The 25,818-nt window shown below is 43.0% G+C and overlaps 1 protein-coding gene across 19 annotated transcripts in view; it reads left to right on the plus strand.

The window, feature by feature from the left end:
* The first annotated feature begins 2,401 nt into the window (after positions 1 to 2,401).
* LOC132586679 (general transcription factor II-I-like) overlaps positions 2,402 to 25,818 on the plus strand; it is an 86,224-nt gene continuing 62,807 nt past the window's right edge. For 9 of the 19 annotated variants that reach the window (XM_060258710.1, XM_060258708.1, XM_060258714.1 and 6 more), the window contains exons 1-10: positions 2,500 to 2,634; positions 8,013 to 8,055; positions 10,151 to 10,254; positions 14,598 to 14,736; positions 17,024 to 17,158; positions 18,939 to 19,122; positions 19,470 to 19,498; positions 21,598 to 21,646; positions 22,269 to 22,312; positions 23,388 to 23,453. In XM_060258710.1, the coding sequence (XP_060114693.1) occupies positions 8,043 to 8,055; positions 10,151 to 10,254; positions 14,598 to 14,736; positions 17,024 to 17,158; positions 18,939 to 19,122; positions 19,470 to 19,498; positions 21,598 to 21,646; positions 22,269 to 22,312; positions 23,388 to 23,453 (763 nt within the window). In that variant the 5' untranslated portion in view covers positions 2,500 to 2,634; positions 8,013 to 8,042. Of the gene's footprint in view, positions 2,635 to 8,012; positions 8,056 to 10,150; positions 10,255 to 14,597; positions 14,737 to 17,023; positions 17,159 to 18,938; positions 19,123 to 19,469; positions 19,499 to 21,597; positions 21,647 to 22,268; positions 22,313 to 23,387; positions 23,454 to 25,818 lie in introns of all 19 variants that reach the window. The other 10 variants (XM_060258717.1, XM_060258720.1, XM_060258721.1 and 7 more) reach the window with 5 other exon arrangements.

A 25,818-nucleotide genomic window follows, 5' to 3' on the forward strand; every position in this document is an offset into this window, starting at 1 on the left:
GGAGCCTGGGGAGAAGAGAGATCTTAGCAGGGTATAATACCATACAGTCCACTTTACATAGCAGCCATTTTCTCCAGTGGAACTGATCCCTATTGTCTGGCAATCAGTTGTAACAGTGGGAGATCTCCAGGTGCTACCTAGAAGTTGGCACCCCTAGTCTTACTGTCCACCCTTAGTATTTAATATAGGATAATATATACGTAGTTCTTCTTTAGAACCTGGAATCTTGTATTATTTATGTAACCTGAATCTGTTCAGATGTCATACAGAATGCCTAAACTAATAAACATTGAAACATGGACTTCATGGACTAGTACAGAAATTACACTGCAAGTAATATTGCCAAGAATTTTAAAAAACAACTACCACTTTATGTAAACTATTAAATACAGGTTGTATATGTCTGAAATATTTCCAACCCTTGTGTGTGGGGGGGGGGAGGAGTTTGGATGTTATTGTAATAGAGATTCACATGGAGATTTTTTAACTTCTATATTGAATCACCAATCAAGTTAATACTGTTAATAAATTTTATGTATGCTGAATATATTTCTAGACCTCAAGGTTTGGGGAAAATTGTGTTTAGAAATGGGTAGATGTTGACATTCTTTCTTTCCCTTAATTGTGATTACACAGTACTATGCAGATTAGGTCACAGAACTTCAAAAAGTAGCATGCATATTTAATAGAACAAAGCAGGAGTCAAGTAGCATCTTTAAGACCAACAAACTTCCTACCAGATAGATCCAAGTAGGCAGCAGTGTTGATCTGAAGTAGTAGAACAAAATAGGAGTCGATTGCACCTACCGTTAGAGCAGTTCCTCAGTGGAACAGGCTTCCTCAGGAGGTGGTGGGCTCTCCTACCTTGGATGTTGGAGGCTAGATGGCCATCTGACAGCAATGAATTTAGGGGGAGGTATTTGTGAGTTTCCTGCATTGTGCAGGGGGTTGAACTAGATGACCCTAGAGGTCCCTTCCAACTCTATGATTCTATGATTAAACTTGACTCCTGCTTTGTTCTACTGCTTCAGACCAACACGGTTGCCCGCCTAGAACTACGCGTATTTAATGTGAATATGTTATAAATGTACGATGGAAAAGACATGGCCTTCTACCAGTGTGTTCGGGAGCTATTTTAATAGCGAATCATTTTGAAAAACATTTTGCTCTTATCTCAAATAAGCAATCATATTAATAACATTCATAAATGTTTCTAGCCCTCAAGGTTGGGGAAAATATGTATATTTGGGCCACAGTTTAAATAATTGCAGCAGACTGTAAGTTGCAATCATCATCTATCCATTGTTAAAACTTACTAATTGCGTATAATTGCAGTCTTGAACATGATGTGCATATATTATTGAGGACACATTGGAAATTGAGAATGAAAAAGGCGCATCCTCCCCCCCCCCTCACCCTCCCAAAGTATGTTTGGACAAGATTTAACAGATAATCATGCTGGAAACCGGTCTGATCTAATTTTGAATAAGCAATCTAATTAATAACAGTGAAATGTTTCTAGCCCTCAAGGTTGGGGTGGGGATGGAATTATGTATTATCTGGGCCACGAAATAAACCCCATTTTATTTTGCTGCCACAGACGACCAACGGGAAATAGCAGCCTTTAAAAACCATGCTGTTATCTCCGTCCTGAAAGGAATAATTTTATATGATTGTCCTTCTGGCAGAGAGTGGCACAAGCAGGGTTTCAATAAAAAATGTAGATGCGTGTCTGCACTGAAAGGCTGCGTGTATGCACTGAAAAGAAATGGAGGACGAAAAAGACCCGGCCTTCATTCCTTCGAGGCCTGCTTTTGCCAAGTCTCCTGCCTCTGCAGCAAGATTCCCTCATTGTGCATGGAAAAGGGGGCGGGATTTATTTTGTGGCAGTGCTTTGCACACACACACTCGCACACACACAAAAGGGACTCAGTTTGTTTGTTTTGTCCTCCCTCTTTAGGTCTTTAATAACACGCAGATCCTCTGGATATGTCTGTGTGTTTCCAGTGCACCCATTTCCCCGTCCTCTTTTCTCTCCCCCTCCCCCTTGCTCCTTCCCTCCCAGTGCACGGAGCTGCGGAGGCCTTTGCAGGCCTGCCTGGCCTCCCCTTCGCACAGCCATCTTTCCCCCCCCTCCTCCTCCCTCATTGACTCTCTTTCTGGTCCTAAGAAAGAGGCCAGCGTAGCTCTTTTTCCCCTCTCTCCCATGCTCATTCCGCCACGCGGTGGTTTCTGGGAGTCGTAGTTTCCCCGCTCCTAGTCGGACGCTTGTCCTGAGCGTCCGAACCCTCTCGAGGAGGACTACATCGCCCGGCAGTTCCAGCGGCGGCCGAGCATGCGCAGAGCGCAAAAGGAAAAAAAAAGAAGGCACTTTTCTCGCTCAGCGGGTCCCCCCTCCCTCCCCGGTTCTGGGTTCAGGGTGAGCCGTTGAGCGAAGGGCCCGCGCGCCGCCCCGAGACTTGAGGGTGGGGGAGGGAAAAAAAAAGAGGGCAGTAATAATTGAGAGTAATAATAATAATAATAATAACTGGAGAACGAAGCCAGGCCAGGTCGGCGCTGCCTCGTGGGCGGTCGAAGTGGAGGGACGGGGACGGCTCTCCTCCCCCCTCAGAAAGCGCGACGCCGAAGCAACGAGTGAGTGGGGGAGGGGGGGAGGAGCGCGTGAGGGGAGCCCCCCCATATACACCCCCATGGAGAGAAAAGGGAGGGCTCTGTGGCCTTTCTGAGGGGGAAATGTGTGGGTGGGGGGTTGGAGCGGCTAAATTTTATAATTATAATGATTATGATTATCTCGATTTATATCTTGTTCTCTTATACCGGTTCCCCAATTTAGGTGCGGGGGGGGAAGCATAAAATAGGACTTCTTCAGTCGGTATGCTTAAAAAGGGGGGGTGGGTGGAGGAGAGGCTCTGGATGAATTAATCACCTCCCCGTAATCTAGACGGACAGAGCTTCATCCCACCCACCCCCAGTTGGTCGACGGGGGAAAAGAGATGTAAGCATCTTTTTTTTTTTAATGTTAAATTTGGGGTTAATTTCCCATCCCCACCTGATTTAAGAAGTCTTTTTAACTGGTTTTCCTGCGGGGGAAAAAATATACCTCTGCATGGTATACTGTTCTGGCTATTAAACAGAGGGCTGGTTTTCCCCTCTCCCTCTTAGGAACAGCATCTAAAGAAGTCTTCCCCCCTCCCAAAATTGGGAATAGTGTGTTTGTTCATGGTTGGTAACGATAGTACTTGTTATTTCCGCCGAAGTTCTAACCAGTGTTATTATTGGTAAAATTATCGCTGTTCATTTTTCTTCCTCCCCGCATAGACATACCGCCCCATTCCCAGATTTGGGGAAAGGGAGGATTGGCCTATTTGTCAAGTTTCCATTTGGATCTTTTGCATATGTTTGTTTGATCTTTTGCATATGTTGTTACTGTCCCTATAAAGTTTATTCTTCCACCCGTGGGAATTGAAAGGGCCTCCTTAGTGAATTTTCGCCTGTTTGTGTGTATCTCATTGATTTTTCTATCTTGTCCTATTTTTGTCAATTACAGTTTTTCTTCTCTGTCTCTCTACCCATCAGTGTGTCCCCAAAAAAGCTCCCCCTCCCCCCAAATCATCTGTGGGAAGGCTGCTCTTCTGTTTTCTCTTTCCTTCCCTCAGTAATGGTTTTCAAATTAAAGTCTTTCTGGAAGGGGTGAAGAAAAAAAACAATCCTTCCCACCCCACTGCCACAGATTTTTCTCATGGATCATTTCTTAGGTGGCTGTGATTTCTAAAATTGTATAGTTTGTAGATTTCTAAAGGGATTTTAGTGGAATCTGTTGGTTTGATTAATGCTGTGCACTGTTTTTCTAATTTAAGTAACTTCCCCCTCCCCTTTTCCTCTTCCGGCAGTGGGATTGGATGGAAAATATCTTCTCTTTCATCCCTTTCCTCCCTTGCACAGAGATGGAATATATGTTCCCTGTTCGTTTTTGATCATTATTAGATTGTTAACCATTATTTTGGTTGTAAACCGCTTTCAGTGCATTGGTAGAAAGGTGATGTATACATATGGTAAATAAATATGTTAATGTTTATTCAAAGGAAAGCCACACTGTGTTCATCAGGATTTATTCCCAAGTGTGCAATTGAATTGTGAGTTTAGTCTGTTATTTCTCCCCTCCCCCATTTTTTTAATGATGGGGATGTAATAAATTTTTGTTTTTCTTACCTCAAATGAGATCCCTTTGGAACCTTTAATTCCTTTCTCACCATCCACTGACACTACCAAACACTTTGACATATGGGGATGATCCGCCCTGCAACTGTCTCCTTTCCCATGCTAATAAAAGAGATCTAAGTGAATCTTTTGTTATGCCTTGGTTTTGGAAAATATGGACACATGCCTTGCTATTCAGCTGTATTTTCTGAAAGTTCCTGTTTGCCTTGTTGGGAAGAAGTCGGTTGCACATTCATGTCTACTTCAGGTGGTGTCTTTCTTTTGGAAGTTGTATTCTCACTTCCCCCCTCCTGCACATGTATGTGCTTGGGTACCTTTCATACTGCTTCTTCCCTTTCCCTTCCCTTAGATTTTTCCAACCACACTTCCCTGTTAAAAAGTTAACAAGGGAAGTCATCTATACCCTTAAGAAGCATTTCTTGCTGAAGGGTATGACCGTGTGTTCTTTCTGTCTTTTAGCAGGGCAAAGGGCTTCATTTATAGCTGAGCTCCTGAGGTGTACAATAACCCTTATTTCCAGCTTGATGGTGCAGGGAGTCTTGTGGCTAAGTGGGGAGAAAAACACTTTAAGCCTTTCATTCTGTTCTCCTACTCCAGGATTTAGTAGGAGTCTTTGACGATTTTTTTCCTCAGTAGTGAGAGAATCTATGTTGAAGCAAGGGAGCATATTTTGAGTAAGCACTTCCTTATTTTTGCAATATGGGTAGCAAATCCCTGCAGCATTGCCTACCCACTTCAGAATGGTAGGTTGCAGTCCAGAATTCTTTGATGTTTCTTGTTTTCTGAATCCTCCAAAGTGCCATCTTTGGGAGGAGAAATCTCTCCTTTCACCTCTCCCTCTTCCCAGGTAGCCGGTTTGGTGTGGTGAATAAAGCATTGGGTTTATTTCTGAAACTCGGCCTACGCTAATCCCTTATCAGCTGCAAAACTCACTGTGATTCTTGAATCTCAGCTTTATTGCTAGGAGCTTAGAATTTTGATGCTGACAACTCAGGTGTATGAAATAGATTTTTCAGCCCTGTGCAGATTTGACATCTTTAAAGGTCAATGGTGTTTCCTGCATATTTGAGATGGAAAATTAGGACTGTAATATATTATTTATTTATACCTTGAGGGCTGAAGAAGTTACCTGCCCTAATTCCTTGGCATAGGGCAGGCATAGGGCATTTCCTGTTGGCTTCAGGAAATAACTATTCACTGTCTTCTTAAACCTGGTGTTTTTCAGCTGTTTCTTATGCTTAACTGGGGTGGGGGAAGAGTTCCCTCATTCTTCTAGTCCATATCCTCACCTTTGCTAATTGTCTGTATCCCACTATTTGTTTCCAGTTATTGATAGATGAATGGCCTGTAATGTGATTCCTCTAGCCTCTTTGTTTTTGTGGGGATGGCCCTTTAAAAACTTATGTCCTCTTCTTTCCTCTGATGTCTTTCATCAGCTGCTTGACTTTTTAAGTCCCCTGTCTGTACAAGAAATGTAAAATTTCCAGAAAGCTTGAAGACATGGGTTAAAAAAAAGTGTTTTTAAAATTTTTGTGGGAAAAATGGAAAATTTTGGAAAAACCGGAAATCTATACAATTCTTACTTTTCTGTCAAACTTTCATCTATTTTGTTGTTTTAACAACATAAAATGCATCATTTATAACTTAGCATATATACTTGTATTAGCATATTAATGGAATTTAAAATATAAATGCTTTTCTAAAAGCAGAATTGTAGATATACCATTTCCAATTCCAAAAACTTTTATTGGCATAACAGAATTGCAGATAAACTCAATACTAAAACATGTGAGAATTGCAGACTTCTGCAACCTATGCCATGTTAGAACATTTCACTCTTTCAAAAAGAGAAAAATCTGTTTCATAGGAGGGGCTTTTTTTTTTTAGCTCTTTGCAATATTTCCCACTTTTTCTAGTAGGGGAATAAGTCCTCAGGCTATTTGAAATAATAAAACCTGACTTTTCAAAAAAAAGTCACACATTGCAAAAAGGGGGAGGGCATCAAACAAGTTGTTTTTAGCACTCTGCAAAATTTCCCAATTTTCTATTGGAAGAAGAAGAAGAAAATTGGAAAAAATTGGGGCAAAAAAGTCCTAGGAAGACTGTTTTTTCCCTTTGGTCTTTTCCCTCTAGTCCTTCACACCTCTAATCCCTGCTAATCTTTAACATTTACTAGAATTTTTTAAAGTAAAAAGTTTCATGTTGTAATTTTTGTAATCATGATTTGTTTTAGAGTCCACCCACAGTACAATAGCTGTTTTCTACAGTGCCAAGTCTTCCAAGTGTTAGTACTTTTTCTATGGAGGATATCTGTCCTATCAGATTGCAGCCAGTAATTCCTCTATGGGGAATCCTTGAGGGATGGTGAATCTTCTAGAGGAAGGCAGACTATGAAAGCTGTAAATTAAAAAAATACATTTGCTTCATATGATTCCTTCCAAACAACAAATCAATCTGGGATGCCATACCATTGAAATAAAAAAATCAAACTCAATGATGATTGATGGGCATCTAATAATTGAGGCTGTTTCCATGGAATCTTTTCTACTTGGAATAAAGTTCACTTGATTTATAGCAAAATCTAAGTTTCTTGTATTGAAATAATTTTATTTTATTGAAAGAGAAAATACAATTTTTTGTTCTGAATTTATTTATTGTCACAAAAAAAGTGTCTTGCCCTTGGCCACCAGCCATGTCCATTATGACCTGAAAAGGTCTTTCAGTCCAGAGCTGCTTGATCCTGGCCCAGTGTCTCTAAGCCTGTTCTAAATAAATGCTGAAAAACTATCTTCTGAAAGCATCTTCTAATTTGTTGTGCTACTTTAGCCTTGGCAGTATTGCATAGGAGAGTGTTTTTGAAGTTAGAGCTGTAGAGAGATCCAGAACAAGCCAATTCCACAGAGAGATTGTTCCTTGGGGAAAGACTGTTTGCAGCAAAATGAAATGAGTTGGTGTGCATTAATTGCTAGGTTTGCCTGCAAGGAAGTGGCTGGATTTCAAGGAAAGTGTATTAAGTTGCTGCAGGGGATCCAGCTGATATCTGTCCTGCTTGCTCATCTGTTGCAGTGGTGTCATTTCTCTCTCCCACCACTCAGGATTATTTTGAGTGGCTGGGAAGTGTGATCTCTGTGTCCTGTAGATGGAGCTCCTCATTTGCCAAGTGTGTTGTGGTTAGCAGTTTGTGCTAGTGACATGGGTACTTGTTGGGCAGTATCTATGAAGTTGCTTCCATTTCCTGCCCCAGTCCCCTTCCCCCAGCAATATGTCCTTGGTGGCTGTGCAAATCCTCAGCACACAGCAAACTTGCCCAACGAAAAGCAGGAATCATACTTGCTCCTTTTGCCTTGTTCGACACTTTTAGGAGGATATCTGTCCTATCTGTCCTAATGTAAACATATGCAGGAGTAAGTTTCATTGGAGTAATTTCTGAGAGAATATCATAGGATTGGTCTTTGAGTGAAACTGAATATGAAAGGGTTTTAAAAGAATTCTTCTGCAGAGGAACAACAAGAAACAAAACTTCAACAAGTTAAACATGTCAGTAAATAATAAGACAGTTGTCTCCTGAGCAAGATGCTTTTTCTCTCACCCGTCCTTCCTTCCCATTATGTGTGGATTAGATGTTGTATATCTGTTCTGTGTTGGTTGAGAATGAATGTAGCACTTTGTGTTAAAATGTGGTTGGCGTTATTTTTCACTGTTTGGATCGGTCCCAAGCCTATAGGAACAGTGCCTCAAGCTCATCTTGCTCACACAAAACGATCACATTTCAGCTATGCATTTTTCTGTTTCAGGTTCCATTTTAGCTGTGCAGAATTCTTATAATGCAGAGAATAGGTATGGCAATACAAACTGGTCTTTCATTGGCTGTTGAAAATAAAGTATAAGACTGGGGAGTAGTTCTCAAATGGGTGGGGGCATGGAATAACAGTGTCTGTTGTAGGATTGGTAGCTAGCTTTTGTATCATCCCTATGTGTAGGGATGGGTTAGAGTTTCCCAGATGTGGGTTGTGAGCTTACTGGGATCCCAGAAACAGAGAAATGGGGTTGTGAATTTTTTCAATGATTGTGGGTATGGTTCACCCTAGTGGTAAATAAGGTAGTAAGAATTGTGTGTGGACAAGGGAGAAATGGGCCATAAATGAATGGCATGTGGTGTGTACAAAGGGGCAGGTGGGAAATAACCTCTGCAGCAGTAACTTTAGAGACCAAATAGAAAGTGGGCTGCAGAAAATGACCCATGGGGTATATGCTTCATTTGAAATTTGGAGTAATGTTTAGATTTCCTGGAGGAGGCAGGGGCAGCATCTTCATTCAAGAAAACCATGGTTAGAGAACTACCATAAACTACAGTAAGTTTGCATGCTGTAGATATATGCAGTTATCATATATGTGTCAGATGTAGCCTGCAGCCCCTTTTCATTAATGCTGTCTGATTTTTAGTGGTGCTATTTGGCACAGAATACAAAAAAAAAAACCCTTTTAAGCCAGGGCCTGCAAAACAAGTCCACATAGTAGCATGAAAAAGAAATGGTCCGAATGTGTCTTCATACAAACTACAGTCCAGAGGGTGAGACCTGTCCTTGTGGGAGGTGATATTGGGCCTGTGAGGGCAGGCTTTTTCCAGCTCTGTGGAGCCAGCTGAAAACCTGAGATCTCCCTAGTTCTAACATTACACAGTTTTGCAAATAGTAGAAAGATTAGCTTTTGTGTTTTGTATGGTGCTCTGTATAGTTGATACGTTTTTAAATTATGTTTGCTGTTAGCTAGCCACTTAAAGTCTATGACTTTTCCTTGCAGCCCTGGAAATAATACTTAGTAGGCTGCTCTTACCATGAGGAGCTTGTAGCACAGTTCTTTTTCAGATCTTCATATATTTACCAATGAAGCATCATATGGTAAAAGAAGTGCTCCCTCTTAATACACCTGTTGGAATTTTAATTTTGCTTAAAGTAACACAACAATGGTTGAGAAAAGAAATAAGTCCTAGCTAAGAGCCTTTGAGGATTTGGGCATGTACATGCTTCTAGACTGAACAGGCTGCATGCAGATGTGTCCATCCATGTCTGTGAACTTGAAGCAAGAAAGAAGCAGTTTTTAGGGAGGGAACAGAAGGAGAGACCCTCACTGGGTTTGAGTGGAGTAGGGGGAAAAAAAGGCATAGAGGACAAATAACACCATAGCTCTGCAAATGTAGAAAATGAGGAGCTCATGCTGTGCTTTGAGAGGTTGGCTTTAGTTTAAGCTTTGAACCTGCTCTTTTGATAACCATACCTGTCATGTGAATATTAACTTAAATTGAGCTATGGCAATGTATATAGGCCAAGGCAATGTGCTACGTATCAGTAAAACAACTCTGAGCATTAATATAAGAAATATTACTGCCTTATACTCATTAGCCTCACACATACACACACACTCATACACCGCTGCTGAGGACAAGAAGTGTGGTGAGTGTGACAATGGGTCTTGCTAGCAGGCTTTTACTGCCTTCTCAAAGTGACCCTTCAGGAAAGGTAGTTGTTGACCACACTACCACCATTTACTGAACTGAGTTAGGTTGGCTGAAGGATTGGTCTAGGTAAGTTTAACTCTTTGTTACTCAGTGCTGCCCAGTTTAGGTTGATTGATGGGATTAGCTCATGTCTTTTTACCTAGTTAGGGCTCCTACAAACACAGGAAAGGGGGGTCAGGAAAGAAGCTTACATCTCCTCTGGCAGTTGCCTGCTTGGTGGCCTCAGATCTGCAGTAGTACAATGCATTGCTTCTGAAAGCCTCTAGAAACGCCTTCTGTAATGAACTAGTCTCCTGACCTGACTTAGTCTGGTTACTGACTTTATTTTATGCTGTACAAAAAGGAAAGTATTTGGTCTGTGGATGCCCCATATTTTGATTCTTGTCCAAGCCCCACCTTTATCTTATTCTTTTACAGCAAAAATGGCTCAGGCAGCGATGGCAGCAGCATCCAGCCACGATGAGGACTCCTCCGAAAGCCGAATGGTTGTAACCTTCCTCATGTCAGCCCTTGAGTCAATGGTGAGACTTCATTTATTTATTTCATTTGTACCTTTCCTTTCTCTCCACTGCAGTCCCAAAGTGGCTTACATCATTGTTCTCGAACAACCCTGTGCAGTAGGTTATCTGAGAGTTTGTTGACTGGCTTGAGGTCACCCAGCGAGCTTCCATGGCAGAGTGGGTACTTGAACCTGGGGTCCCCAAAGCCTGTTCTGAGAGTCTAACGACAATACCGCACTGATGTGCATGGCTGCTTGTATCACACCTTTTTCTTGCAGTACCCCTGGGTGCCTGAATGCACACCCATTCAGCTAATTTCTTTTGCATCCATTAACTGTCGCGCTGCAGAAGGTATATCTGGCAGTATTCCTCTTCCTTCGTTTCCCATTTTGAGTGCTTATTACCAACTTACACTGTACTGCTGAGAAATTATTGAGTGCTCCTCCTAGGCATGCCTTTATCAGTGTGTTCTCATAGTACTCTTAACCGAGCAGTGGGGTCAAGGGTTCTCCCGGACTCTCCTCCATCCCTCACCTTCCAACCAGGCTCTCTCTAGTATCCATCCCAGCATAGGGTGGTGGTGGAAAGTGACATTGGGTTGCAGCTGACATAGCAGTCCTGTAGGGGTATAAAAGCAAGAGATGTTCAGAAGTGCCTGCCCCTGTGATGAGACCCTGGACTTCTTTTGTGGCCTCCCATCCCCAAGTCCTAACCAGGGTTGACCCTGGTTAGCTTCCCAGATCTGACAAGAATGGGCTATCCTGGGCCATCCAGGTCAGGTCAAACCCTGTGTATCTGAGGGTTAAATTCTGCTCAGAAGTCCTAACTGCTCAGTGCTACGCAAATCCTGCCACTTCTGGCTGTGTAGAAGGGGCTTTGTTACCCCTTCTACACAGCAAGACAGATATTTTGGATGTCTGTGTTTGCAGGAGGTATCAGTCTTTTGTCGTTTAGATACAGTCTATTGACAGCATGTGCAGATCAACAGATGAATGAGTGATCTAGACAGTTTTTTGCTAAGAACATGATTTTGACTACTCTGCCCCAGGGCAGACCAAATTCTAGTGAATTGGAAATAGGCTGTGAGGCTTTTGCGAACTACTTTGCGGACAAGATCGCATCACTCCGTCTCGACCTCCCCGTCAACTTTGAGACAGTTAACACAACCGAGGCCCCAAGCACGTCTTCGGATTATACCCTGGACTGTTTCAGCCCCCTCAGCCTGGAGGAAGTCGACAGGATCCTCTCATCTGCCCGCCCAACAACTTGTAAACTGGACCCATGCCCTTCCTGGCTTATTAAATCTTGCCAGGGGGATCTCAGATATCCTATACGAGATATCATAAACAGATCCCTAACGGAAGGGCTTTTCCCAGCGCCACTTAAAGAGGCTGTGGTCCGCCCCCTCCTAAAAAAACCATCTCTAGACCCGGCCCAATTGGCACACTATAGGCCGGTCTCAAACTTGCCCTTCTTGGGCAAACTTATTGAGAGGGCAATGGCGAGGCAGTTGCAGACTTTCCTGGAGGACGCTTCCATCCTTGACCCACTTCAGTCCGGCTTTCGCCCGGGTCATGGGACGGAGACTGTGTTGGTTGCCCTGGTGGATGACCTCCAAAGGCATCTGGATCGGGGTGGCTCGGCGGTACTGATGTTGTTGGACCTATCGGCGGCGTTCGATACGGTCGACCATCAGTTGCTGACTTGCCGCCTCGCCGACGCGGGGATCCAGGGGCTAGCCTTGCAGTGGCTTTCCTCTTTCCTTGAAGGTCGGGGACAAAGGGTCGCGATTGGGGGGGAGCTATCCCAGAGGCGTTCACTTAATTGTGGGGTGCCCCAGGGAGCGGTTCTCTCCCCGATGCTGTTTAACATCTATATGCGACCTCTTGCCCAGATTGCCCGGAGGTACGGGCTGGGGTGCCACCAGTATGCTGATGACACCCAGCTCTATCTACTTATGGACGGCCGACCGGTCTGCGCCCCAGAGAACCTAGATCAGGCATTACAGGCCGTGGCTGAGTGGCTCAGACTGAGTGGACTGACACTGAATCCTGCGAAGACAGAGGTCCTTTGTTTGGGCCATCGGGGGCCGGAGGGGGAAATCCCCCTGCCAACTTTTGATGGTGTACCGCTGAGGCCGGCGGACAGGGTCAAAAGCCTGGGGGTGCTATTGGAGCCGTCCCTAAAGATGGAGGCTCAGATAGCGGCCACTGCCAAGTCCGCGTTTTTTCATCTTAGACGGGCAAGGCAGTTGGCCCCCTTCCTGGACCCCGACGACCTAGCAACAGTGATCCATGCTACGGTCACCTCGAGGTTGGATTACTGCAATGCCCTCTACATGGGGCTGCCCCTGTGCCGGACCCGGAAATTGCAGCTGGTGCAGAATGCCGCGGCCCGGCTGTTATTGGGCCTCCCAAGATGGGGACACATTTGGCCGGGTCTTCGGGCTCTGCACTGGCTTCCAATAACATACCGGGTCTGGTACAAGGTGCTGGTCATTACCTTTAAAGCCCTATATGGCCTGGGACCTGCCTACCTGAGGGACCGTCTCTCCCCACACGTTCCCCAGAGAGTACTGAGGTCTGGCACCCAAAATCTCCTTAATATCCCCGGGCCCAAGGAAGTGCGTCTCAAGACAACTCGAGACAGGGCCTTTTCTACAATGGCCCCTATGTGGTGGAACCAGCTACCGGAAGAGGTGAGGGCCCTGCGGGATCTTACTCAGTTCCGCAGGGCCTGTAAGACGACCCTCTTCCGGTTAGCTTACGCCTGACTGGACTAATGTAGCTCTCTAGATATCTGTGATTACCATATAGTTAATACTAGTTTTAAGGTTTTTAGGTTTTTAAATGTTTGATTTAAATGTAACTATCTTATTCCGATTTTACTGTTTTATTGTTTGTTGTAAGCCGCCCTGAGCCACTCGTGGGAAGGGCGGGATATAAATCCCGGAATAAATAAATAAATAAATTTTATGTAGGCTTTAGCATGATATGTTTGATTAGTATGGCATGGCTATGTGTGTCTCTTCTGTGCTTCTGTAAGGGTTTGCCACAAAAGCACTGATTTGGGCACTTCAGTATCATTAGAAACTTGTTTCTCCTTTTAATGCCAAGTTTTTAAAGCTTTGGGTATAGAGAGAAACATGAAAATGCCACTCTTCATGAAATTTCATAAGCCCCTCTTTCTGGTTTTGTAGTACTTTGGAATACAGAAACAAAGCTGAGTGTTAGGGGTGCACACAGTGCCAAAACCAAGATGCAGTGTTGGAGAACTGAGATGGTAGAACTGTAAGCTTGCTTCCTAGTGAGCTAGTGAGCTACCTTTCCATGTGCAGTGCGACTTTGATAAGGGAGAGGATTGTCTTCCACAGGCATTCTGAAATACTCCAGTTTATGAGAATGTACCCAGTGCCTTACATGATTAAATATTTTTCCATACAAAAATTGAGCTGCGCAAATGGAAAAGTAGGATTTCAGAGGGACATGTTTGAGCTTGGTCCAGACATGATGCTTGCTTCCGTTTCTCCCTTTATGTAGGTTTCTTTATTTGATTACTGTAATGTTTAAAATACTCTCAGGAAGTGGGAGATGCTGACAAAGGTGCTTTTGAGTGAATGTCACTGTTCCAAGAAAGTGGGTAAGGTGGCTTGTGACTGGTAGGCACTTCCCACTGGAAGTTAGGTAAATCAGCAAGCCCCTCTGACCTGCGGGCCTTGTGGTAGGAAAGAAGGGGACCATCCTTTAATCCCAGCACCTGGGCAGTTGTCAGGACAGAACAACTTAACTCCAGAAAAAGGAGAATAAAGGCACCACTATGACAAAGAAAAGTTGGCTACAGGACTGGGGGTGATTTTCCTCCCCTACCTCCAAAGTCAGCTTGTTCTCATCCAGGTGCTTTGGCTACTGTACCTCATGTGGAGGAGAAAGTGAGAAAGCAGAGAGGGACACCCTTTCCCTCACTCCAGATATGGCAAGGGCTGGCTAAAGTTCAACAGTGATGGGGAAAGACAGCCCTACATGTTCAGTGTTTGTCTATTAATTTAAAAAGGGTATTGCTACATATTTAATATTAATAGCTGTACCTTAAATTATCTTACATGTATATTGGGGTGGAGCACAGGGCACACAGAATGTGGTACTCTTTTGATTGATAGTAAGCATCAGTGCAGCTCTCCACAAGCTACCAAGTAAGTACCACTGCTCCATTTGATACCTTTGCAATCCATCTGTTGTTGGAGTTGAAAGTTCTGCATGAAGGAGGTTCAGTATAATGCATCATGCTTTTCTTCATGGATAAACGTGATGTATTGCCCTTAACAGTTTTTCTCACTACCTGAGGTGCTCTGTTTTTCTTCATTGCAGTGCAAGGAGCTTGCCAAGTCTAAGGCAGAAGTTGCCTGTATTGCCGTCTATGAAACAGATGTGTTTGTGGTGGGAACTGAGAGAGGAAGAGCCTTTGTCAATACCAGGAAAGATTTTCAGAAGGATTTTGTGAAGTACTGTAAGTCTGAACCACTGTATTGTTTACAAATATTTATCGGTGTTCGTTGCACCTGAAATACATTGCAATGTGACGCTCTTTTGTGCCTGGCTGCACTATAAATGCATACATCAGTGTGTGTTGGAGTCGGATTTTGGCAGCTGCTTTTCTCAGTCAGCAGTATAAGGGGCAAGGGTATGGTATCTTTTTTTTCTGCTCAGATGTTATCATCAACATTTTTTACAATCAAGAGATCAGTCAGTGACTGCTTAACAGCACAGTTTACATACAAATGTAAAATTAATATGCAGAGAATAAAATTTATAGCCTTATTGTGCTATAATTAATTATACATAAGTTATTTCAGAGTTTGGAATATCTGCTTTCTTATGGACAGAGTCTCAGCATGGAATTTGGCCACTTGAGAGGTGGTCTCAGTGGAACAGTCTGCAAGGATGAGATGTGTGTAGAATTTTCCAGGTCTTCCTGGGAACTTGGAATAGGATAGGGGTGAGATATGTGGAACAAATGTCCTTATAAAATGGACAATATAATAAGATGTGTTCCACATGTGTGGGTAAATCGGACTACCATGCGGGTCTCCACAGTGGGAGGGCAGTTGCAGAACTAACAGCCCCCCCTCCCCGGTCCATCTTCCCTCTCTCCCCTTCATAATTTTTCTGTGTCTCAGATTTGGTTCAGGAAACAAATGAGCCCCCAGTGTCCAGTTTTTGCTCCCTTTACTCTCACTTCTTCACTAAGGTGCTTTCAGAAGTCAGCAGAGGAGGGAATGATTTCTACTTTTTACAGAGTTTCTAATTCTGGATGCTCCCTTAGGGGTTTAAAGCTCAGGCTTTTAGTTGCAGCGGCAAGTGACTCCACAGAACAAGCATGTGGCCTTAGTTATGGCTGCAGCACAGTCATATTCTATACAAGGAAACTGATGGTTGCATCGAAAGATGCTGGTGGTTGCGCTTGAGAAAAGCATACAGTTGACCCACATCTCTACTTGCTTCCCCTTTCCTATTTGACTGAGTTTGGGAGTAAGGCAGCCATTCCAGCTAAGTCTCTGTGGCTTAAAGCTGGGAGAAGCTTTCTGTTACTATGTTGGGAATTTCTGGACTGATTCAGTTCCAGTGTGTCTACTTTGAAAATTCTTCTGCAGATGGATGCCATCAAATTACTGTATCTATTTCCAAGGGCACTTTCAAAGGACAACAGTGTTCTTCCATTGCTGTTATCTTTGTATTCTTTCTTTATATGGAGTGGAGTTTTTTTTCACCTCACCCTTCCTCTGCAGATCTCAAGGCTGCATACATCATTCTCCTCTTACCCATTTTATCTTCTCAGCAAACCTGCAAGGTAGCTTAGGCGGAGAGTATGTGACTGGCTCAAGGTCACCCAGTGAGCATCATAGCATTGGGTTGGATCATGCCAGCTTTTCCTACTAGTCTTATCTAATTCCCCCTCCTTACTAAAGCCCCTGTCCTCCATGGCTTTCATCTATTCAGGTCCCATGATCCAGCCCATAACCTTTTTGGCAGGTCAATTGTCACCAGAAGAAAAGCTTGAAGGATCCAAATAAAGATTTGTATGCAGGTCTCCCAGATCCTAGTCTGACACTGCAGCCACCACATCACATTGGCAGTCCATTTGTCACAAGTGTACTAATTCTAGCAGAAACCACAAAATCAAATCCACTCAGGTTAGATACCATACCTGCTTTGCTAAATGCATGTGCATTTGCATGTACATGCGTATACATACTGGTGGTCTTTTACTTTAGGAATCCCATAAGTCTGGTTTCTCAGCTCTGGATGGATGTTCTATGCTTTCCCACTGTGATTGCTGTGCGCCCACTGAACAACCAGTGGACTTTAATCAATACTTTGCATTTAAGTAAGGCTTAGGAGAATGCAAAGTATAGTTAATGTACTTTGAATCTTCTTTTATCCTGTGGCTGAATTTGGGAATGGCTGGGATAGGATGGCAGTTTATTATGTGCCTGCAGATAATTGAGTCTGGGTGTGGTCAAAGGGATGAGCTAAAGGACAGAAGCCGAAGAGTTCATAGTTTGCAGAGTGACACCTGTTGAAGGGCTGCTCAGAGTTCCTTTGTTTCCTGCGTTTTATCTTGGTTGTTTAAATTATATTGTTCAAATTAATTGGTTTGGAAGTTTCTGTAAGCTGCTTTGCATCCCATTGGGGAGAAGAGTGGCATAGAAATGCCTTAATAAATAAGCAGGGGGAAAATCATTTGAATGGAAAGGGTTGGGCTTTGACGTTGTATTCTGTGTTATGCTTTGTAGGTGTTAACGAAGAGGCAAAGGCTGCTGAACTGCAGAAAATAAAATCGACCTCACTTGATAACAGGATGACGGTAGATATCGTGGAAATAGAAGCCCTCAGGAAATCTGTGGAGGACTACTTCTGCATCTGTTATGGTACATTTTAGACCATTGGAGCTGGCCTTTAGCCTAGAAATGTGCCGGCCGCTATTTGGAGGGATGAAGGTGGTTTACAGATTATTCTCCATTTGAGGAAGAGAGAGAGAAAAATGGAATGATGTGGCAGTTTACAGTAACATCATGCTGCCCCTCTAATCCTGGGTTTCTTAGCTGACCTAAATGGCTTCAATTTGGGAAAGACAGTGACAGCCTCCTTTACTTCCATCTTGCCACTATCATTGATGGGATCATCAAAGGGAGGGCAGAAAGCAGCCAGGCTGGATCCAGTTCCAGCTGAGGACATCTTTCATCCCTGTAGCTTCCAGCATCCTTCAGTGAGGCTATCGGAAGGCAGGATGCAACCAGGCACCCCTCCATGGTGTGTCTATCCAGCTCATTGGTGGCCTCTACCCCCGCTTCTCTCCAGCACATTGTACAGCAGAAGATTTTTAATCAACAGACATAGGGAATGTGGGTGATTGGTTAATCAAATGTGGCAGATGCTTGAGCTTATTGCTCTGCCTCCCCCCCATGTAGGAGAATATGTAGTGACCAGACCGTACCCCACTGGGAGTGTCATATCTCCATCATGTAATCCATTTTGTAGCTCAGCAAGGTGGACTATAAATGAAGTAAATAAATAGTGACAGGCCTCATGCCTGCCTAGGACCTTTTGCTTGAGCCTCAGAGGAGTGCTACGGAGCAGGCAGATGAGTAGACTAGCTGCATGGGAGCAAGCTGCAAGAAAGCTTAAGGATGAAGGAAGGACCTGTGGATGATGTCAGTGGACAGCACTGATGGTTAGAAGCTCAGCAATGTCCAGGGAGAAGTGGGCGTGGGGTGTGTGCAGGGGCCTTGAAAATGCAGGGTGGTATGATTTAAGGGGAGGAACTTGCCTTCTGGTTAACGGAACGTACAAGTGGCAAAGTTTTTACTGCTTTTAATTATAGCTTTGTGATTTTGATTCATGCAAGCTGCTTCAAAAGCCAGTTTTTAATCTGAGACACAGGATAAAAATAAATACAAAGACAGGAGTGTCTCCTCTTGGCTGAGCCCGTGGAAACACTTTGTAGGCAATATTGTAGCTTTCTGCCTCTTAGAGACCCTGATCTGAAAAGGAGCTTGGTGAAAGTTTTTTTATTCCCTTACCTAAAATGAATGTAGAGTCCACTCTGCCTTAGTTATTTATAAGCCAAAGAGTAAATATACCGAATACTAAAGTGAGAGAACGCTTCAAGCTGTTGAACCCTGTGCTGCCTTAGCACATATCTTAGTCTTTGCCATCTGGGAGGTAGGAAAAAATGGTAGTTTGATTATGAGGGAAGAATGTGAGTTTTTGTATCAAAGATGCACTGCCAAGTTTTCTCTTGGTGTCTCTTCAACTTGAGTGGCTCAGTTCAGACAACCTGCCAAGCAGTGGTTTGGAGTGAGTTTTCAAGTCCTACTGGATGTAAACTATGGCCTCGTACCTTTTCATTCCTCCTTCATGTGTGGTTTAACTTTAGGATTGCTGTTCAGTACAAACCATTGTTTGCTATAACATCTGAACTGAGGAACTGTTTTGCATTTGCCCTCCAGACCAGAACTGGAAAACTTACTTTAAACTGTGGTTTCAAGGTCAGGTTTGAACAGTGAGCATAAATTGTAGTTACTGCTTTGGACATTAAGGCAGATTGAACTTACTGTTTAGTGCAGTCCTGAGGAAGAAGGAGGGTGCAAGCTTTCTTCTTCCCACTGGTACCTTATTTATAAGGTGTTTGTTTTTCTGCTGTTTCAGGTAAAGCTTTAGGAAAATCAACGGTAGTTCCTGTGCCGTATGATAAAATTCAGAGGGACCCATCTGCTCTGATGGTGCATGGCCTCCCGGAAGGACTTGCATTTAAGCATCCCGCCAGCTATGATGCCACAACATTGAAATGGATTCTGGAAAACAAATCTGGGATCTCATTTGTCATCAAAAGGTGGTTCCCTCCTCTCCATTTTCTGTGCTTAGGTTGTTAAATAGTATTGCCTAAAGATTTCTCTGTTTTAAGCTCTCTTAATTCAAATTAATAATTGTTTGGAACTATTTGACGTGCAGTGAGCTGTCGTGACCAAGACTTATTGTGATTCAGATCTCAGTAGTACTGAAAACTTACTGGCCATCAGCCTTGCCTCTGCAAAATGGGACTAAAACAGCCTTAGCTTACAGGGTTGCTGGAGTGATTATTGAATGCATATGGAATTCTTCACTGTGTGCACTAAGTAGTACTATGACCTCTTGGGTTACGGTATTTCCAAGTAATAGAATTCTTTGTTTTAAACATAGGCCTTTCCTTGAGCCAAAGAAACATCTAGGTAAGTAAATGTTCATTTACACTGTAACAAAAAGATAATATTTTTATTTAATATCTTTTTCCTGTACTTGCTCTTGAAGCACCATTATTTATTTTAAAAGGTATAGTTGCAGATTAACCCTTGGCGCAGATGTGCAGGCCTTTCTTCAACCTGTTCACTGTCTTGTAGGGCTAGTGTAATTTTTTCTTGCATGCACACAAGTATTGCCAACTAGTGAAAACTTACTTTGACTATTTTAGTACATATTTGTCTTGTACTAATACGAATTTCTCTGTCTGCTTTTATAAAGGCAGTGCTTTACATCACACAAACACGCACACACCACAGGATTTACAACAGAATCCTGTTTAAATATTGGAACTGTTTATGCATGCGTGATGGTGCTTCATTCACACTGAAGAATTTTGGCAATAAGTGCTTTGTTTTATTTTTACAATTACAGTGAATCTTTTGTGATCTTGGTGCTCTGCAAAGGAAAAAAAAAACTTCTCTGATGATTATAGGGCTGCAGTTGAAACTTTCTTGGTAATTGTGTAGATTGTGCGTGCAGAAACATTGAAAATTGAACAGGCAAATATATTTCATGGATTGGCTCTGTCAAGGATGTTAACTGGATTCAAGTTAAAAGTTTGAGTTAGTCAGTAGTGTGAAAAGCTCCATAATGCAGAAGCCATTACAGATATAAGAGAATTTCCTGAACTAGTTCATGATTGTGTAAATTCCCATTATTTCCAGCTGATGGGAACTGGTTGTTTATCTGTTTAAAAGAAGTGTACTTCACCTATCCATACAAAACACTTGAGATGGTTTACCACCAGATAATCACACAGAGATCCAATGAAAATTCAAAAGACAAAAAGTCTTAAACATCAGTCACCACGAACATATTGTAGAGGATCTAACCGGTATTGAATCCAGTTTACTGTTGTCCCGATAAAAGCTTTTAAATTGACATTTTAATATTATGTATAGTGTCATATAAAATGTCAGTAAAATCAGCTTTTATCAGAACACACAGTAAACTGAATTTAATACTGGTTAGTTTTTAAAAGGAATTTATATTTTATAGTGTATATATTCCCCCGACCTGGATAGCCCAGGCTAGCTTGATCTCATCAGATGGAAGCTAAGCAGGGTTACTGGCTGCTAGTATTTGGATGGGAGACCACCGAGGAATACCAGGGTCATGACCAAAGTGTACAAGGAATAGTAACAGAAATCTGGAAGGAAAACAGCATTTGACCAAATGGTTGGGCAAATCAGGTTTGACACAGCATCCTAAAGCATAATATGCTGCATGCGAGGCAGACCGCCATGTATAACTCAAACCAACCACGAATCTGCGTGCCACGTGTGAACCCAGTGAAATTTCCAAACTTGCAGTCCTGTGAAAAGTTTGTTCCAGTAAACTGGATATACTTAGAACGTGGAGCAGAAATCTGAAGTGATGGCCTAAAAATATTCTCAATAAATAAATAACTGTCTAGAACTTGCTTTTTAAAGGCGAGACCACAGGTGGTGCACCAACAATAGCTGGTAAACGGTGGTATTTATCGCGGACGAGACCTCTGGCTCTATATACAGGGATCTACCAGTATCCCCAAGGTAGAAACTTGCTCATTGAGTGGGGAGTGCAGTCCCATCCAGAATAGGCTGACAGTTCAGAACAAAAAGCTAGGAGAGCCTAGGGGTTGGTGTAGAAGTTTAATCTGCTTTTTGTCCTTTGGGACCTACATTCCTTACTGACTGTGGGCATTATACCTTGTGAGAAGTAACTCTTCTAGGGCAGAGTATACCTTTGTCGATGGTGGTGACCTTGCCTACAGATTCAGGTGGCATTACTCGCTCATGCAGCTGGGTTTTTAAAAAAAATTATACACACAGCCAGTGAAGAAAAATTGTGCTGCAGGTGCCACTCCTTGACACAACCCAATTTCTCCGTTGGTATGAGAATTCCAAATGATGTTTGTCAAGATTCTCTTGAAGCAGAGAGGGCGAAATGCAATCACTGCTCCACTGGCAGTATGGTTATGAATGTAATATATACTCAGTTTGCCTTGTTACATTGCAGAAGCTAGATTCTATCCTTTTCCTTTCAGGACCGCGCATGGGAGACCCCTCCCACACAATAACATCACCGAGTGGAAGGTACTATGACTTTAATGCTTCTTGGGGGAGGGGTAAAAAACACTTTAGCATGCATAATCCTTTCCTATCATTGGTACAAAGTTATTTGTATCAACTAATTATAAGATGAGCAATATGTGCCACCTACCTATTCTGCTTGGCTGTGCAGCCTTTTAATAGTGAATGATGGAGAATCTCAGCTGCCACTGGACAGCAGCAATAATTTGAAAACAGTGCAGTGTTCCTTGTAGGCCTGGAAGCCTAAGCATTATGCTTTGGCTTTTTCAGAGTATCTCTTGCTGTTTTGTTGAACTGTGACATGAACATACATACTGCAGTCTTTGATACATCTGGGTTCTCATGGGGAAGAACAGAAGCTTAGCAGTAAAACACTTGCTCCACTTTCATTTTTTAAAATTTATTCTTATTTGGTTTGACTCAGAAGGACCAGTCCGTGGCACTTTCAGTCTGATTATAGTTTCCTCCTGAGGCCCTGGACAGCTTAATCTTATCAGAGTAGATGGCAGAGTGATAAATGGATAAACAGTATGGTTTTGTAGAACACTGATTTATATGACTATATTATGTTATTGTAGCCTTTACCATGTATATTAAATACTATTTCTGATACTTCTCCTTCTAGTTGTCCTGCCATCCAGGTGAAAACAGAACCCAGTGAAGATTCTGGTGTGTATTACTGCTTTCCCTTCCTTTGTTAATCTGTGTTTCTTGAGCGTGCAGGGTAGTAATTTATATATAAGAGCCCGTGGTGCAGTGCGTTAAAGCTGCAGAAATGCAGTCCTAAGGTCTGCTCATGACTTGAGTTCGATCCCCCTCGGATGCTGGGCTTTCAGGTAGCCGGCTCGAGGTTGACTCAGCCTTCCATCCTTCCGAGGTCAATAAAATGAGTACCGAGCTTGCTGGGGGGAAAGTGTAGATGACTGGGGAAGGCAAAGGCAAACCACCCCGTAAAAAGTCTGCCGTGAAAACAACGTCACCCCAGAGTTGGAAATGACTGGTGCTTGCACAGGGGACCTTTCCTTTCCTTTTCCTTTACCTTAAAATGTAGGGTGTTTGGTTTTTGAATATTAAATCAGGGCTTAACTACCTTGTACATCTTTTTTCTCTTCATCCTCCTCCTCAGATTTACAAACATGCAATAAACAGGATCTAATCTCTTTCAGATTATTTGATCAGGATTTATTTTTGTGTATCTGCAGATAGTAGATTTGGGTAGTGGTTGTAGCACATCTTGAAAAAAGGAGCGCTCTCTCCAGTCTGGACCTCTTGCAGCAGACTGTAGAAATGGGTGCCTGCTCTTTGGCTCCCTTTTCGTAAGGTGTTTTGAGGTAGTAGAGAGGTCTGCCCAGTCCATTTTAGCCCTTTTCTGTTAGTCTGCTTGTGTCATTACAGTGGTTAAAAACACCTTTAATTTCACTCCTTGGCCTCACTTTGTCTGTGCCTCTGGTTATCTGCTACACATGTGGCAGTGCAGTTGGATGCCTACTAATGGTGGCAGAGGGGCACAAACTGAGGGTGTTAAAGGTGTACCTTCATCTTAAGGTGGTTACTATTTGGGACTAGGTTGGTATAGCACAAGAGAGAAAACAGAAGTGCGAGTTTGTGCTTTTCGCTGCTGCCTCAGTGTTTCTGCACACCAAGTGACTAGTAATGTTTGGTGCTGAGAGTCCATTTGACGTGAAAGAAACCTGAAATGCAAAAGTAGTCTGCGCAAAATGAATAACTCTTGTTGCTTCTTCAGGACTTGAAATGGTAACAGTAAAGGAAGAATCGGAGGATCCAGACTATTATCAGTTTAACATTCCAGGTAATACTGAGTGTAAGGCTTTTTTAAACCTTAGTGGCTGAAAACTCAGATGTTAAAAAATACTGGAGATGTTACAAGTAGAATTAAAGCTGTTTTGGAAGAGAATGAACATCTACATTCCCTTATGAGCTGAAAAGATTTAACGGAGGACTTTCCTTCAGTCAGGGGACTCCTATGCATGGCTCCCACTCTTTGTCTGCTGCTTCTGCTCTTTGTTCCACCATCCTCTGTCATCCCCTCTTTTTTTGTCTTTCTGTTGGCAGATGTTTTCTGCAAATTAGGATTAACGAGGCAACTTCCTTGCAGCTTTCTGTCACACAGAATAAACAAGCAAACCCTGGGTTTTTTTCTCCTGGGCCATATCCAGGCACTGTTGGGGGAATGGGAGGGCGGTGGGTTTCGTGACTTTTCCCATTTGCGTGGAATTGTGTGCTAGGAGTGCCTGTCCCTCTTACCACCTTGTTTCTGTGCACTGAATGACTGTTGTAACAAGCAGTGGGCCCATGTGCTGAATAGGCCTGCCAGAAGCTAAAACAAACAACCCCGCCCCCCTGCTTAAAAAAAGAAGCTCACCTGCTCTGCTGCTTCTACTGTTAGAATGACCACAGTGACTTTTCTGCAGTTGCATTTCTTTTAAAAATGTTATGTTGCTTGTTTCCTTCAACTGAAACTTGTGCATGTACCCCCTCCCAAAGCCTCTTCGCAGAGCAGCCTTCTTGCCAGTTTAAACCAATCTCTAGCAGATGTTGCCTTGGAGAGCCCACCCCTGGTATTTCCATTTGTCTTCCTTGAATCTCATGACTGAAATTCGGTAAACATTCAATTTCATTTATGCAGATGTGGCTTGCCTAGTGTTAGTGCCTATGGAAATTGGTGTGTTAGTTCTGGACTTGAATGGTGACGGAATATAGTCAGAGTCCCTCACCCCCACCCATTACTTGTAAGTTTCTTAGGCTGCTCCACTGCTGCTACTACGATGTTAAAAAAAGATGTTGATTACCCAGTTGTGAGACTTGCTTTGCCTGGAGATGTATTGAGGATGGAATATACTAATACTGGGCATCAGTCCAAGGTTATGACCCGTCGCCTAGTGCTAGCATTGCAGGGTAATGTAGTAGGGTAGGTTGGCATCAGAATGTGCTTGTGTTGTGCAGGAAGTCATGTTACAGCAGAAGGTCTCGACAAGATGTGTGGTGGGCTTAGATTTTCCTTGCAGTGTCTTGTGTTGCTTCATTCATACAACCCAGGGCTGACTCAGTCTGTCCTGCTGTGCTCTCCTTCTTCCTACCATGTTTTGGTGTTCGTTCTTTTTTCCAGCTGGAGAGTACCGTAGTACTTATCCCTTCAGCCCTGGGAAAGGTGCTGGGTATTGTGTCTTTTGTTGTTGTTGTTTTGTGAGCTTTCTCTTCGGAAAAGAGCGCTGTGGCAAAAGAGGGCTAGTTCTTACATGAATATTTTTTTTCTTCTGACACAAGCATTGCTTTTCATATTGAAAAAAAAAGATTTCATAACAGGGAGCAAAGAGTTTCAGGGTATTTCAGCCGCATGCTCTGGTTCATCATAAGTTTTATAAGTAATTGCCTGTAGCATCCACTTTTGCTTCCCAGGGCTGATGCCTGTGTCTTGGTTTGCATGATCCCCCCCAAACCCTGAGATGGAAAATGTCAGGGAGTGAGGTGACATCTCTGTGTGGTAGAATTAAGTGATTTTGAAATAAATGAGCCTGATCTGATGTATTATAGTAGGTGGTTAAAACAGGATTAGGACGGCCCAACAGCATAACAGAAAGAGGTTGTCTTGCCAAGTCTTCCATGCCTGGAATATTGGCCTTACGTCGCTGTCATGTGCTTGTCAGGATGATGATTTCCTTTTTCTGTAAGGGTTGTCACTAAGGTTTTTTCAAAGGTACAGTTACAAAGGAGACCAGGGGAACAATACTTGTGTTCAGGATTACATTTCTTGAATAGGATTGTATGACTTTTCTCCTTGATGTGTTGGGTGGATATGCACTGCAAATCAGTACCTTTGCTTCTCCACCATTTGCTGGCTGTGACATAAATTGAATGGGATACTGGTAAGACAAAACACAAAGGATAGTATATCGATGGATGTGAGATGGGCTTCCTTATTTGGTATCAAAGAAAGATGTGTGGGGCTTGGTCAGAAAGGGAAAGTTGAAACGTACTTCAGACATCACATCAAACCATAGTTAAAGAAACTTACCTTTAATTTAGTCGTGTGCAATGTCTGAATTGTCAGACCAGAACTTTGTGATCAGTCCACAGTCGGAAACCATGGTTTGAGCTAGGCTTATACAGAACCATTACCTAGGAAGTTGTGCTGTTGCATGAAGTTGGTCGAGATG

Source organism: Heteronotia binoei, chromosome 18 (genome assembly GCF_032191835.1).
Source record: "Heteronotia binoei isolate CCM8104 ecotype False Entrance Well chromosome 18, APGP_CSIRO_Hbin_v1, whole genome shotgun sequence".
Lineage (NCBI taxonomy): Eukaryota > Metazoa > Chordata > Lepidosauria > Squamata > Gekkonidae > Heteronotia > Heteronotia binoei.